Source organism: Antedon mediterranea, chromosome 2 (genome assembly GCF_964355755.1).
Source record: "Antedon mediterranea chromosome 2, ecAntMedi1.1, whole genome shotgun sequence".
In the NCBI taxonomy this organism is placed as follows: domain Eukaryota; kingdom Metazoa; phylum Echinodermata; class Crinoidea; order Comatulida; family Antedonidae; genus Antedon; species Antedon mediterranea.
The window spans coordinates 35,455,682-35,473,036 of NC_092671.1; the positions used below are offsets into that span (position 1 = coordinate 35,455,682).

General features: G+C 32.7%; 2 protein-coding genes across 3 annotated transcripts in view; both read right to left on the reverse strand.

The window, feature by feature from the left end:
* LOC140040886 (uncharacterized) overlaps positions 1-8,445 on the reverse strand; it is a 40,684-nt gene extending 32,239 nt beyond the window's left edge. The window contains exons 1-2 of the mRNA XM_072087146.1: positions 7,694-8,445; positions 359-415 (exon numbers count right to left, since the gene is read on the reverse strand). Coding sequence (XP_071943247.1) covers positions 359-415; positions 7,694-7,906 — 270 coding nt within the window. The 5' untranslated portion in view covers positions 7,907-8,445. The remainder of the gene's footprint in view (positions 1-358; positions 416-7,693) is intronic.
* Positions 8,446-9,244: 799 nt separating this feature from the next.
* The window catches only part of LOC140040887 (phosphatidylinositol 4-phosphate 5-kinase type-1 alpha-like), a 32,444-nt gene continuing 24,333 nt past the window's right edge, over positions 9,245-17,355 (reverse strand). The window contains exons 16-17 of one of the 2 annotated variants that reach the window (XR_011842783.1): positions 15,262-16,781; positions 9,245-12,698 (exon numbers count right to left, since the gene is read on the reverse strand). Coding sequence is in view for 1 of the 2 variants with exons in the window: in XM_072087147.1 (XP_071943248.1) it covers positions 12,696-12,698 (3 nt within the window). In the remaining variant the exon portion in view is untranslated. The remainder of the gene's footprint in view (positions 12,699-15,261; positions 16,782-17,355) is intronic. The other variant, XM_072087147.1, reaches the window with a different exon arrangement.

Below are 17,355 nucleotides of genomic sequence, written 5' to 3' on the forward strand. Positions count from 1 at the left end.
TCACAAACATACAGTAATGAGCACATACAGTATGTTAAAATATGAACGCAAATTCATGCCATCTTAAAGGGTCTTTCACACATGTTCCGGTCCAGCGTTGGCAAATCAAATCAAATGTCAATGTTTCGTTTTCACAACACTCTACGTGGCTATGCAGGCTCAATCTATATGCATGTAGCTGCGTAAAAACGTAACATTGACGTTCAATTTGCTTTTTCACGCCAGAAAATGTGTGAATGAAAGACCATTAGGAACTGAAGTACTGTACATGTTTACAGTAATGAGTACATTTACTATCATACAGTATACAATATGTACAGAATACACTATTACACAGTGTACTGACCCTGATACTTACAGCTAAAGAAGACGGCTGTTTCCATGCTATAAGGCCTACACCACCAGTCAGTAAAACCTGAAAGAAAATATTCCAGTTTGTTATAAATTTCTGTTACAAAAAAAAGTAGTTCCACATTTGAGGCTGTGAGCCTAAAAAAAAGAAATAGCAATCTTTACTAAAGCCTGGTTTCCATAAAATCGCTACACCGTTTCCATTGAAATCGCTACACGCGCAGATGTCGCCGACGCGCATCGGGGAGGTCTCCCCGATTCATCGCAGACAAATCGGCAAAGTTAAATTCAACTTTGCCGGCGATGAGTCGTATACGCGTGTACCAAAGAATATGTAGCGCTCGCGTACTAGATCCCCGATAAATTCTAGCGTTTCCATAGAATCGCTACGCTCTGTCGGCGACACGGTGTAGCGATTTTATGGAAACCAGGCTTAAGACATCAGGAATGGAAATTTCAATGCTGCACACATGGACTTTCTGAGTTGAGTTAATCACAGTAATGGTGAAGCTCTGTGTACACTATCAAACTAGTTTGACAACAAAACTGTGATGTGCTCAAATATGGTAGTGATATGCCCAAATATGGTAGTGATATGACATCATCATGTCCATATAGGGGCACATTACAGTTTGTTGTCACATATAGTTTGATAGTGTAGGCAGAGCTTAAGAAAAGCATAAAACATTCCCATGTATGTGACTCTGTAGGCTTCACAGAGTACATTCACACTGGCTTGGTACTGTGCAAGTTTTACCAATAAAACTTATTGTGTAGCTTGGTATAGGCCTCCATCCAGTTACATTACTGGGATGTTCGCACAGGAGTTAAACTACAGTATACTGTACTACCAGCAACTCCCCGGTACTACTGTGATATTCTGTTTGTAAAGTCTTACAAGATACTTTACAGTACCAAAAACAGTTCAATGCAATTTCTGGGACATTTCTGTACATGTTTTAATCCTTACAATGTTAAATAAAAATGTATAATTCTAATTGAAATTGTTATTATTGACCAATACAGCACTTTCAATTGGTTTGTAAATTCAAATGATTATGAAAACCATTTACTAGAACCTCTTTAAATAGTTTCAATTCACAGGTGTGAATATCCATCCATATCTTGCATGATTTATATGAAATCATAGATATTGATATTATAATGAGCATGAAATTAAAAATAGAAATATTAATATCATACTGGATGTTTGGTGTACAGCACAGTACATGATAATTGGAAGAAATTAACGCCATTTTAATAATACTGTATATTTCTCTGTACAAAGCAAAGGTTCTTCATCATGTGATAATGATATTCACTATCTATTCTTATGAAGGATAAATTTAATTCAATCAATCATAACTATAATGCACTGTTATTTAAAAATGTTCCCTAAAGCATGGCTTAAAAAAAAACTGTAGGCTGGATTAATCAACAGTTAAATTTATAGTAAAATACATTAATTATTAAATTATCTGAAAATCTTTTTTTTTTATCAATGAATACTGTAAGGAGGCAATGGTGACCACTGTTGAAACCCATTATGATCTACAGAAGTTACTTTACAACAAAATAGTTGGTCTCAGATGGTCTCAGCATGGAAAAATATATTTTTTTACATTTTTTAAATTTATTTATTTTTTATTTAACCTTATTTATAGACAGTGACCATAAACAACATATGCTGTCAATCATGATGGTTATGATAAGTTTCTGTGTGTGACAGTGGATGTGTGTATACTACTACTACTACTACTACAGTACTACTACTGTAGTATGCTGAGGTATTCCCAGTACTCATTTTGAAAGATGTACTTTACTAAAGTGCACATGACCCAGATGTGTATACAGTTGTCCTTATCCGAGAAGACTTGTTCTATTTATTTACTTCAATAATTTGTAATAATCTGCAATATGCCTAGTCTTTCCTCAACACAATACATTAAGTTTTAGTTTAAGTCATGTGTGCTCTGTTATATTTTTGTTGTGATGATGTTCAGTATAACTCTATATTATTTTATAATTGTTACATGTATGTAGTGTATCAAAACGACACATTTCCAATTGAATGTTTTGTGTGTATGTAATTAGACAATAAAAGTTTTTTGAATTTTGAATAACCATGGAGCGAGTGAGGCTCGAACCATTACCGATGTTATGGCTAGGTATTACGGTTCCACTGTCTTAACCGCTTGGCCACTAACTTGCTACATGGTCTAGCAATGTACTGTTGTTACTGACCATTTTTCTTCGCTGGTGTACTGTGACTAGCCCTTTTCTTTTGAGGTGAGCAAGTGCGAACACACTCCTAAACTGCCTTTGAGGAGTGTGATTTACCTGTACAACACAATTAAATTTGGTAAAATTCTAGTCTACTGTACACACAAAAATACAAACAGCACACCTACAGTACAGCACTTCTGAATGTATTGAAGTGTGCAATTTTAAAAAGACAACGCCTGTGTAACTAGTCTTTGTGCTCTAGTATACTATAATTGTCACAAAAAACTCAACTAATCAATGTTAATTAATATGATTACCTGAAAACCAGAAAAGTGTAAATAGACCCCAGGGAATAATTAGACCATACATCCTTCAGGTTAAGAGCAAGGCTAAGCCTAGAAAAGTAATTTGGTTCAATAATAGATATAATATGTTATAATCTGCAAACTGCCTAATTTGATTCAGCTTCCTTTTATGTTAGCTTAATCAGGCTTGCCTTTTGTAATTAGATACAGTATACAGTAATGATAGGATGTGAAACATTGGTATGGTTTGAAAATTAGATACCTGAGTTCAAGTATAAAGTGTCTTTATTACTGTCTACAGTCTTAATTATCTACGGCATTTGCCATCTTTATGAGACGTTTTATTGCTGGAACATGGTTTAATTGCTGGTATGATAAATAGAACTTAACAACTAGCCATTAAAATATATTGGCGGCCATTTTTATGAGCTTGTTAAAAAATGTCAAATTATTTTTGATATAATTGATACTGTATACGTCTATCTACCTTTACTGTATACACATTTTGACTTTACTTTTTTACTTAAAAAATACTAAATTTAACCTTATTTATAAAGGGTGACCCTAAACAGCATATGCTGACAATCAAGGGGCCCCTCATGATGAGTTATGATAAGTGTCTGTAGAGTGACAGTGGCTGTGGTTAACCCCTACTCGTCTTGGTCTTGAACGATGTACAGTACTACTGTAGGTTCTGGAGAGTGATGGTGTAATGGTAATATCGGACTAGCATGTGATAGGCATGGGTTCGAGGTTATCTGTACCATACTAATTGCATCCTTAGGCAAGATACTGTACTTTACTCTCATTGCCTAATCTGGTAGGCGCTGCACTGCTGGCTGCCGTGGGTCCGTGGAGGGCCTAATCCTAATTTCCTCACTGAGGACAAATATTAATACAAATACAAATACAAAGTGCACATGAGCCAGATGTGTACACTGGACCTATGGTTTATAGTCCTTATCCGAAAAGACTTGTTCTACCACCAGAACCATAGCGAGTGAGCTTCGAACACATTGCTGATGTTATGGCTACGTATTACGGTTCCGCTGTTGATTAAACTCAACAATACACAATATTGTTTTGACTATATTAATGTCTGTTCACATGCTTTGCTGAAAATTGGTTACAGTAGACCATGGAAATGTTCATGTTTACTATATAAATGTCTGTTCACATGCTTTGCTGAAAATTGTTTAGACCAAGAAATGTTCATGTTGTGAATATTAATGTCTATTCACATGCTTTACTGAAAGTTGTTTAGACCAAGAAATGTTCATGTGAATATTAATGTCTATTCACATGCTTTACTGAAAGTTGTTAATGTTAGACCACCAAGAAATAATGTTCATGTTTTGGTCTATATATAAAGCAACATACTTTTATCAGATACAGTAAACCAAAGTTCATTGTGTATGTGCAAAAAGGATTAATGTATACAACACACATATCCGGGTACTTAACATAAAAGCTACTTTTAAAAGATTTTAAAGTAATTTCATTGTCATGTTGTCAATGATAAAGATTTACAAACAATACACTGTATTTAGATAAGTCATATATATTATTGAAAACAAATCCCTTTTACTAGATAAATTCACCTCAAGATTCATTCAAGAAGGTGCAATATGTTTTGAACTAAATATACAGCCAACCATACGTGTAGTACAGTCAACACCCGAATACCGAAAACCTTTGGGCTGACCAAACATGTTTGGTTTTCCTGAATGTCTGATATTCAGAATGAGTTTTTAATGTTAAAAATGAAATTGGGACCAGACAAGAAAAGTCTGGTTTTTGGGGAGTTTCTAGTTTTTAGAGAGTCTGGTTGGGAGAGTTGACTGTCATACTAACAGTATCAATACTATAGGTGACAGTTGGGTCACAAATGTTGAAGTAATTTAACAATTAATGTTTTTGGAGCCTGTTAATTAGATAGTAGTACTGTACTTTATTTAAAAATTATGTGGCACAAAAACAGTACCGGTATTTTAACATGCTTTCTTCTTCGTTAAAAGAAACAGACTTTTCATAATAATATTGATGGTCTGACATTATTATATTGGACCAGTATCTACTGTAAATATTCAATTTTGTTGCTTATTTAACCTCGCTACGGCTGTAACAGAAAACCTGATCATGAACCTATTGATTCATGCTGTGTTATTCTACTACCAGTACCAATACTTAATTATATAATTGCATTTATTTTACAATGAAGTTACTTAGTACAGTAAACATGTTAATCAAATGTTATGTCAAAACTGTATTGCTTACAAAATAATTTAAATATTTCCTTCAAAACACTTTGTAAAATATTGATAGTATTCTTATTTTTTTTAATCAATTTTAAACAGAAAAGATTATTTAGTATTTTTACTGTTATTTTTTATTTTCTATGAAAGACAAGAGAAATAAATGTTACTTTGATTGATTGATTGATTGATTGAGTGAGTATGAGGCTTACAGTACTGTTGTGTTAGGTAGTGGTACTGTTATATGTCAGAAAAACATGATTTTTTATATGATTTGAACCAATGACCCTAGGATTGGCAAGGGAACACCAAGCTGCAATGTCATTGAAGCCAATATCCTGTTTATTTGTAATAGCCCACAGTATTCTCCCAAAAATAGAACACCAAAAATGTTAGAAATAGTAATACTGTACAAGTTCTGCGACCTAGATAAACCAATATTGGTCTAACTATCTTAAATAAGAGGGCTACAAATAAGGCATACAGTAGTACTGTACAGTATTGGTATTAATCATACTTTACTTAGCAAACTCAATCAGGAAGATGGCAACCAGGGTTAACCCAATTCCCCAGTGAAGGCCCAACAGCAACTATCTGTCCAGAGGGTGGCCTCTAGAAATAATTATGCATTTTGAGATAACATTTTGAATTATTAAAGCATAAGATAAATACTTTCTCAAAAAGGAAGGAGGCAATTTTGTAGGAAATCGGAAATGTCCTTATTACTTATATGAAAGACTTCCATTGTTGAGCTTATCATTATCCCCACCTGTTATGCAGATCAGGAAGTTCTTGTTCAACTGCTAATAATAATTCACATGTTTTACCATTGTGATACAGACTTTAATCATTGCTTTATTACGGTAATGTACTATTTTGAGTCCAATGCAAAAATCTTACAAATTAGTACAAAGAACAATGGTGAAATTATTTCATTTTTGTTGGCCGATAACAAACAAAAGTTTAATGAACGCATTTTGTGAGCAATTTCCATCAAATTTGTAGACATTTTAGTTTTTACTAACACTATCATTTTTTCATACAATTTTTTTTTCTTTTTGAAAATTGATGTTAATCCTAGAGAAGATTTGTTATTTACAATGTTAGGTAGCTAAAACAAGCATTTTCTATAAAATTTGTAGACATTTAAATATCAATACGACAATTTATTCATACAATATGATTTTTTCTTTTTGTAAATCTGATGTTAATCCTAGAATTAAGAGGATTTGTAATTTACAATGTTCTGATTATAAATCAAGTGAAAGTCCCATAAATAATTCAAAACAAATGCTTTAGGATTTGAAAGGTAGGCCTAGAATTAAATCAAATGTAAGCCTCTCCACAGGTGTACCATGCCTCACAACATGAATAAAACTGTTTTACAATGAATGATGGATGATTCATAGTTTTTTAGTACAGAAATAAAAATAAATCAAAAATATTGATAGTATTCTTATTTTTTTTTATCAATTTTAAACAGAAAAGATTATTTAGTATTTTTGTACATCAGTCGACTACAGTAGAGTATGCAATATAGTTACAAACTTTACTAATTTAAAATTGTATTATTTTTAATAAAATGGTAAGTAAGAGGATGGGGATTACAGCCTGTTTACACTACAGTAAACCTTTTACTCATCAAGATGATTGGAGTGTCTAGTACAAGGGATCGACAGCTAAAACCAAAAGTGAAATCGAAAGCAAGACATGTTCTCTATAAAGAACTACGAATAGTTGGAAGTCTTTGCCAAAAATATGATTGAAGCTCAAATTTTAAAACAATTTAAAAACTGTACTAAAAAGCACTGGTCTAACCACCCGTTAAAATACAGCCAATATTAATCAAATCAACGATGTTCTGGTCAAGAGGGAAAGAGAAGCATTAATGCTTTAAGTCTTAAAATCCAGAGAGATCCTGGTAGATAGAAAGATGATAGTGAATAAAAACAATCAATATGATAAAGCATCTTACATCGTCGCGCCATATAAAATAATGTGTTTGATTTTTGGTAACAGATTTCTTGTTCGACGGGTTAATAATAATAATGCACTTGTCAATTGTATGACCTACTATACGACCCCCGGGAGAGGTGCGTCATGGGTGCGTCATTTACAAATAATTACTGACGCAGGGGTGCGTCAAAAAACCTAGATGGTACTGTACGTCATATCAATGAACAAGGTGTGTCAATGTCCGTCACTTTACCACCCACCATATCCATAAACAACATGGTCACAGTGCGTCAAAATGGGTGCGTCATGGTCACCTAAAGGTAAGTCACCTTTTTGACGCACGGGTGCGTCATGGTATTCAAAAGTATGACGCACATCGGACAAATGACGCACCTCTCCCGGGGGTCGTAGTATAGTGGGTCATACAATTGACAAGTGCATAAGTATAGTATGAATATTTAGGCTAAACAGTAAATAGCAATAATTATAATCATGATTATCAACACAATGTAATAAATAATTATATAAAAATGTAATATAGCTAATATAAATAATATTAATAATTTAATATTTATTTATTTATTTATTTTTTAAACTTACCGAAAATCCTGCCCAATATGGGCAAGCATTTCTAATTCGGTTAGAAGTTGACATTGCAAAAGCTGTGAAGCTTATTGCAATGATTATTAACCCGAGTAAAATCTGACTAATTCCAAATCCAAGTGTAGCCCGTCTTGGGCTAGGACGTGATATCACCCTACGAAGCACTACACGGTCCGCTTCTGAAATTATTCCTGTCCGCTCGTTATCCATGTTCAACAGTGGTACACTCGTTCGTCTTAGGCCTACACACTTCTGATTTCTCTGGCTTTTAAATCAATTCATTTTGTTGACTTCTTTACACAGACACACTACAACAGTCAACCATAATAGCATGGTATACATCATAAATGTACCATGATGCTGTAATTCTCTATTTAGTTCAAGTTATATTAGCAAATGTAAGACGCCAAAGTTTTCTAGAGTTAATCCGGTAACGACTTGAATGTAGTGCCCGACCCACAGTAACTGACACTCAACCGCAGCATTGGTGGCCGGCGGAGGAGGAGGAAGAAAGGATAGCAGCCATCATAATGTAATGGGCTTGGAAAATTGAATTTAGAATAAATGCAAACCGTTTGAATTTCAGTGCCAAATTCTACATGAATTCCTCAAAATATGCTGATAATATTGCTGAGATACTTATATCATGATCCATTACATTCCAAGAATACTTTCATGACTTTTTCTTCTAAACACAGACCAAACAAACGTCGAAGAATAAACATTTAAGTTCAATCACAGTTCGTGCTTGAAAACTTTGGCAGACTCCTCGATCTCCTATATTTCCAGTTTATAGAGAGGGCGACAAATATACAATTCTGATAATCAGGTGATAGCGACAGGGTTTTCTTATCAATGCAAAATCAATTTTAAACCATTGTACGATTTAAAAGCCTTTAAGACACAGATTTGTTTATAATAAAAATTAGTTTGGTCGAGCTAGTTTTTTTCAGTTGCTTTATTTACCTCTGAGTTTTTCATTTTCATAGTACAGTATGTTACACTCAGTCATCAGAACTATGTTATTCACATGAACTCATTTCATTACCATAAAAAAAGGGATTTACACCAATTTCCTTAATTGATTATCCCCATTCAACCACACCCAAATGGATTTAAAATGCCACTGTCTGTTTTAAAAACACTGGTTCTTCAGTAGGCGACCAATCGGATTGTACCTTAATGTTACAAAATCTCTGCATTTTGTTTTTTAGTTTAAATTATTGCGATAAATGTACATATCACTGGAGGTATCCATAACAGAGACTACTCTTTCAAGTCACCCCTTCTCATAATACCAAAATTGTGAGAACAATTTAATAAAATACAGTAGAGCCCCTAATAAGGGGACAAATTTGATACTCAAGTGTCACTGGTTTTAATAGGGTTTAGGTGCAGTGCTATTTCCTCTCAGTTTATTTCTTAGGAAAGTGTTCCCTGAATAGGGATGTCCCAAAAGAGGTCTACTGTATTTTTTAAAACCATACAACCATTGTAGATACAAGCGGGTGGGTTTCTCTACCATACATAATTTAACAGTATTAATTAAAAAAGACTTATTATATTATTGTTTAAACGGAAAAATCAGGGTTTAACACAAAGAGAACTCTAATTAAAGGAAGACTGGTTTGTTACAATTCTAATATCCATTTCAAGTGTTCATTTTCCTTAATCAGATTGAATTATTTATTTATTTATTTTATCCAAATCTTGTAATATTTGGCCTATTTTGACCTCATAGGCCTTCCATACATCCTTGCAGGAATACCCTGTCTCACTCGCTACAATTTTTATTTAAATAAACAGATGAATTTATACATAATGCTTAGGACATCACAATTGAAATTATTAAACACAAATATGATTACAGTAATACATAGGTGAACATTAAATCTAAAAGCACCAAAGTATCTAAATATTAATTTTTTAAATACAATATTCAAAGTAAATATGCGCGAATATTATATGGATTGTATTCGTGATTGTCAACTTGAAGTGACAACCTCTAGTGGTGGTCATCCTTACTATGGCTACATCTAGACAATGACCACCTCTAGAGTTGGTCAACTTTTGCAAGTGGTCTTATTATAATGACCACACATAGTAAATAACCTTTAGTCACTATTATACCCCTATTTAACGGTCAAAATGTCCACTCACATTCAGTGACCCCTCAAATTTCTAATAACTACTTTACTGACAACCCCTATTTAATGGTCATTTTATTAAGTGTCCACTCACATTCAGTGACCACCCCTGAATTTCTAATACCTACTTTACCATGAGTGACCATCTAATGTCCATAAGAATATTCAGAATTTGTTTGCTTAAAAATTGTATGTTTGTATAGCTAACTACAAAACCATGACCAATTAATCATGCGGTTAAAGTACTGTATATTAATAGTTCTAATATCTACTATTCAGCCAATGGTATCACATCAGGCAGATTGACATCAGGCCGGATCCAAGGGTGGGGCGCAGCAGCCCCCCCCCCCCCCTAAATTTCGCAAATTGTAATGCAAAAGGTAGGACATCAAATTAATCTCAGCCCTTCATTTCACCATTTTTAGGCCCTGGGTCCTCCCTCCCTACTTTAGAATCCTGGATCCACCACTGTCACATCTTGATCCCAGTTCCACACATTTCTATCTTCAAACACAATACGCTATTTATGCCTTGCTGTTGACAAAATCTAGTACTTCTGAGCAATGTGTATAACTTATTAATTTTGGCTTTACATTTACTGAGAGGTTAGCTACTGGATACCTCTGTAGATTACATCAGGGAAAAGAAAATTTCACTACATTTTACTTTTTTAAACCTTCTAGTTGGGTGCTTTACCAAAGAACTTATAACACAAGAATCTCCTGCTCGTCCAAAGCGCGTAACAATTTTGAAAGGCATTGTGGAATAGAATAGAACTAATGGGTGGCGCCATTGTGAGCCATGGAGTATCAAATTAGAAAGTCAAAATCATAGAGGGGATCTGCTAATACTCTAAGGGGGTAGAGTAATTGACTGAGGAGTAGGGCGCCCACATCAAATTAGAAAGTCAAAATGAATAGAGGGGATCTGCTAATACTCTAGGGGGATAGAGTAATTGACTTCCTAGTTTGGAGGGGGCGCTGCTCCATGCTGTGAAATGGCGTCACCCAGTTTGACCTTTTAACCCTGTACTTCCGATACTGTGTTTTGAATGTGAACAGGAGATTCTTGCGTTATAAGTTCTTTGGCTTTACCTACATTGTAGGGTCAACTAATTGTAACTTTTCAATAAACTGCTATGATACTGCAATTAAAATGCCCATGTTTCTATCTGTATACACTGTTACCCTTTTCAATGGTGTATGGATGAATATAATTTACATAGTGTAGAATATAGCAAAATATAAATGTTAGATTGTCAAATTTGCATTCCGTCATCTTGTTCAGTACACAGAATCAAGAAACAAAACATAAAAAAAATAAAAATCTGTAAATTAATATCTGTTTTTATTGCACCTCATCATGCAGTAAGTATTGTAAAATGTACATTATTAACAGCACTTATTAGACAAAATGTTTTCAAAAAAACTGTCTCCTAGTACAATCAAACACGACCATCATTCTACACTGTGTGTACCCACATTCAGCTAATAAATTAACATATTAAATTGTAATAGTTATGGAGTATAATTACTATTCTTCAACTAAAAAATAGATAACTTATATATTATGCAAAGATATTAAACATTTTTTACACCAATATTTATATATATATACTGTATATAACAAAAATTAATGGTAATGACGTATATCTTACTTGGCTCAAAATCCGATATCAGGTTTGGGAAATCTGACGAGACAGTAATGGATGTAATATGGGACATTTTAGAAAATTTGAAGAAGAAAATCGGGAACATTGTTTCTTAAAAAAAAATGGTCTCCAATTACCAGATTGGAATTTGGAACAGAAGCCGGGAAAAGTTTTTAAAAGGCCTTCACAAATTCTAATCAACCATTTCATATTATATTATACAACACATAAATAAATTCCTGTCATTTGATTGGACAATTTGGTGAATGATGAAAGGTTATATTTCCTTTAACCTTTCATTCTTCACCTCATGGAATTATTTGTACCATTCCACTCATAAACATTCATTATTTGTACCATTCCACTCATAAACATTCATTATTTGTACCATTCCACTCATAAACATTCATTATTTGTATAATATAAGATGCTAATAGATAGGCATATCATTATAAATGTGTTTTTTTACTTTTACTATACCCCCCTACCCCAACAGAATTTAAATAATTTAGTAGAAAACTAAATGCCTGATAAGAAATGTAATTCTTTATCTTGCTTGTTTGAATATCCCCATTTAGGTTTGCTCAACAGACTCCTGTGGCTAAGGTCACCTATCACACTAAAGTGAGATCCTTTAGTATTTCACTTAAGTCAATAAATATATAAGAATTACATTTAAGTGGCATTCATTTGGATATGACAATTGTTAGTATGTTTCCCTTCTACGTAATTGGTGAATATGGTCACTGAGATTTTCTAAGTCCAAATTTGTCCATTTACATGTGGCCTAAACAATCTGAACTGTATTGAATCAGTATCATCATTGGTACAATGAAACCCTAAAGCTCTGTCTACACTATGAAACTTTATGTGCTGTGCTCATAGTAGTGGCCAAATATGGTAGTGATTTGACATCATCATGTCCATATATGGGCACATCAAAATTTTATCACATAAAGTTTGATAGTGTAGACAGAGCTTTAGGCTCTAATCCACTAGTAAACTAGTACCTCTATTGATTTACTGTAAATCATTAAAACTATAATTCACAGGACACCTGTGAATTAGCATATGCATAATATATAGACACCTGCCAATATCATGTTTCTTGATTAAAAGTTGTTCTGTAACTTCTCATGTTTAACAACAATACGGCACACAAGTAAGAAAGTGATATGAAATAACAGAGGTGAAAGGATTATCACTGCAAAATATAAAACAGAAAATGATTTAGTGTGCAATAAAGAGAGTGAAATGCTACAAACAACTACAAAAACAAATTGCAAGAGAAATGATTGTGTGCTTAAAGGCCAATTTACACAGACTAGCGGTAACGGTAAGCGGGTAACTATGTAGAATCTGTATCTATCCTGAGCGGAAACGGGTATTGCTAAACACCGCAAACCTCCAAAAAACATAGCAAACCCCACGGAACCAACAAAAGTGATTGAATCATGTAGTGTACAACCCACTGGGTATATTCATGTAAAAAAAATATTAAATTTTTACTGTTAACTACTTATTTTTGGGGTAAAACATCATTTTTTGGTCCAAAATGATTGCTAATTTTTAACCAAAAAATGATGTTTTATCCCCAAAATAAGTAGTTAACAGTAAAAATTTAATATATTATATATTTTATATTTTATGTACACTACATGATTCAATCACTTTTATGTTGGTTCGGTGGGGTTTGCTATGGTTTTTTGGAGGTTTGTGGGGTTTAGCAATCATTTTTGACCAAAAAATGATGTTTTACCCCAAAAATAAGTAGTTAACAGTAAAAATGTAATATTTTTTTTACATTGATATACCGAGTGGGTCGTACACTACATAATTCAATCACTTTTATGTTGGTTCGGTGGGGTTTGCTATGTTTTTTGGAGGTTTGCAGGGGTTTGCAGGATTTAATAATACCCAGCGGAAACTGCCTGTATGCTCTATGTTGTGTGTAAATGGTCATAAAGCTTGGTTTCCACTACGACGCAACGCAAGAACGTAGACGCAACGCAAGCGAGTTGACCAATCACACGCGACTGTTCAAATAATCCATCGCTTGAGATTGGTCAAATCACCTTGCGTTGCATCTTAATGGGAACCAAGCTTTAGGAATAACATAGATTTATTTTTATTATCATTACCGCTCATCTGTGTAAATTGGCCTTAATGCTCTACATAAATCTGAAAGATAAGCATTTTATACTACACAATAGATACCATGCTACAGTACATAGAATCTAACACACAAACTTCTAACACAAGCTGTGATACTGAAAACATGGGCCTGATGTATTATATCATAGGCCTACATTAATAAACAAATTGCAGATATACAGTGAATAGTGCTATGCAGTACTTCCAAGCTGTCCAGTTATATTTTCATATTAGAATATTTTGAGTGGCGCATAATGCCTCCTAAAAATATCACCATCGGGCTAAATGATGCAATAATATGTTTGATAGATTTGAAAATTAATTTGACGAAGAATGTACTATTAAGTTGGATGAATGACAAGGTTTAACTATTATATGCAATATGGGTTATTGCCACCAGCATACCTATAAATATTATTTGCATAATTATGAATTTGAATATGGTTAAGTGTTTATCGTCTTCATAATTCTGACCACATGTTGTTATAAAAGGCATAGAAACACAAAATATAAAAAACAAAATAAACTTAAAACACAAAACAAAAAATATTTTCTTTGAAACATAAATAACTATGGGACGTTGGTATATTCTCCACTTTAATTAAAACTACACACAACAGAGTGAAGAGATACAGTATACACTTGATAGAGTGGGACTATCAAACAGAAATGTGATAGAGTGGGACTATCAAACAGAAAAGTGATAGAGTGGTTCTATCAAACAGAAAACTAGTTACAATTAAACAAAAAGAAACAAATGACAGGAAAACACAAATGTAAATGATAATTAAAAATATAGGTCTGCTTTCAATGAAATCAAAAAATAAAACAAACAATTAATGATGAATTATCAAGAGTCGTTAATTGCAAGTATGATTTTTAGTTTCAATATTCCTGGCTGAAAATAAAAGCAAAAAGAAGTAAAAAAAATATTAAAAGCTCGGATTACCAGCAATGTTGTTAGCTGTGCCTTGCAATTAGCAAAAATCTATATTATTGTATAAACACATAGTGATGGAATGTGACTATCTATCAAATGAAGGCACGGATTTAGGCAGCCCCTCCCACTCCAACCCCCGGCCTAAAATTTAACCGCCATGTCTTTTTGAAATAAAAAAAAACAAACAAGGGTCAAATTGGCTGCCACCCAATGGATTTTTGGTTGAATTTAACGATTTATAATGTTATTTTATAAGGGAAAACTTTTTTTTTTTTCATTTTTCTTTCTACAGAAGTGATTAACTTGATTAAAACTACAAAATAACCTACTGAAAGTGTTCATGTTTTTGGGGGACAATACATCTTAAAATATAAACAATTTTATAAAAATTAGCTCATTCATGTAACATACATCGTACAATCATATATATTACAATCTTTTACAATAATAATGTTAGTAAAAATTATATTAACTAGAAATTAGAAGTGAAGTGTTGCGAGCAGATCTTTATTTGGACATACCAGGTTGTTACAAGTCTCTGGACATACATATGCCTCATCTCACCTGGTTGTGTAACACCAACCACGGTATGATTATGTTAGTAGCACATCCAGTTAATAATTACATAAAATAAATGATATGTTATCACAGTGCAAAATGAAAGAAATCTTACCTTCAAATAAGGTTTCAATGTTAGTGTAATTAAACAGAAAAAAATAACAAAACAATTAGACAGTATAACAGTGACATAATGCATAGATAAAATACACATTGTTTACATTGTATAAAGCTCTGTTCACACTATCAAAAAAGTGTGATATGACCAAATATGGTAGTGATATGCACAAATATGGTAGTGATATGCACAAATATGGTAGTGATATGACATCATGATGTCCATATGGGCATATCAAATGTTGTTGTCGCATAAAGTTTGATAGTGTAGACAGAGCTTAAGACATGCATTCAGAACAAAGATGTTTAGACAAAGAAACAAAGCACAATTTATATTTTTAAGGGCTATCATATTTTATTTATATCATGGAGGTATAAAATAAATTATTTTATACCTCCATGTTTATATCAACCTAAAATATTGCAAATTTTAGTGCAGTATTAAAGTGTTTAAACATTCTATGATACAGTGTCACATATGTATCACATGTGATGCCTGTATCATAATGTAGGCCTTAAGCCTTACCTAAAAGTAAAAGGTGTCACATGTGATAGGGTGTGTCACTGTATTACAGAATTTTCCTATGACACTGGACACATACTGTAATACCATATGTAGCGATACAGTACAGAGAATTGGGTGCAGTATATAAATAGTATTATTGTAAAATAATATTGATAATTTATTGCTAAGTCTAACAAAAAGAGTAGTGTGTGTGAATTTTAAAATAATTAACATAGTTTCTTTCAATTTTTAATTATTCATAAATACGACATTTATATTGGTGGTCCGTTAATATCAAGGTGTTAAGTTAGTAACATCATTCATTAAAACCACATGTTGAATTCATTTTGCACATTTACAATAAACTTCGAAATTTGGTGGAAGAAAATATATAATTGGATTGAATAAATTAATAAAATTGCTTTTATTGTTATTTACTGATGATATTAACAGTATTTTAGGTATAAAATTACTAAAACATAATTTGATATTTTTTTGTATTGTTTAATAAATGAAAAAATAATCGTTGGGTAATTCTGGTTGCGCGATACTACAGTAGTCGTAAAAAAAGTATTCTGTTTCGGTCCCATTAAACACCACACAACACTATATATAATAGTATCCAACATGTCCCCTAGGGCACTAAAGGGAAATATCTAGAGGGTGGGGTATTAAGGAGTATGTTTTGATTGTGATTATTTAGGGGTTGTGTACTAAACTTGATTAGCATCTAGGGTTAGACGCGTGTGCTACTATTATATATAGCGTTGTGTGGCATGTGTTGGACCTTCTGTTTATCTCCAACAGAATATAAATATAAAATATTTGAACATAACTTAAACAATATAGAAGGATATATATAAACTATTTATGATTAATGTATTTATTAACTATGGATGTTTTATGTATAGATAGATTTATAATTTAGTATCGTAAGTTTGTTGATTAAGTTGCAAACTGATTGAATATGATCCTGAGTTTTGGTCTAAGTCCGCACGGTGGTGTACTTCATTCTAGAGAGGGTAAAGCAAAGAAAAAGGGTACATGGTAACTATGACAACATGCAAACAAAAACAATACATTAGATGATTATTCAAACAAACAAAAAATTAAGAAAAAAACTTCGAAAACACACGTTATAAAAATACAAGCTAGAAAAAATGTTAAGCAAAGTTGCACAACTGCAAGCATAAAAACATAATGAAAATTGGATGAAATAAAACAGTGATAACTATCGATATATAAAATTAAAACACTCTGTAATGGAATATTTTGGCCACCATGATATTTGGACACAACACTGTAAACAAATGTTATTCTGTTAACAAATTCAATGCAGAAAATCAAAACGATAGGTGCAATATAGGTAGAGTGTAAAAAATATCACATGTGACAAAACATGTGAATTTGGGAAATTACAACATGCAACAGCAAACCATTCAACAAATTAATATTGCTTAATTATAGTTTGGGAAAAAAATTATGAATAAAAATATGAATTGTTTCAGCGATGGTATAATATAATTAAAAAGTCATAGCAGGGACATCATTTTCATAGTAGTGCCGTAGTAGAGTGAACTGTATTGT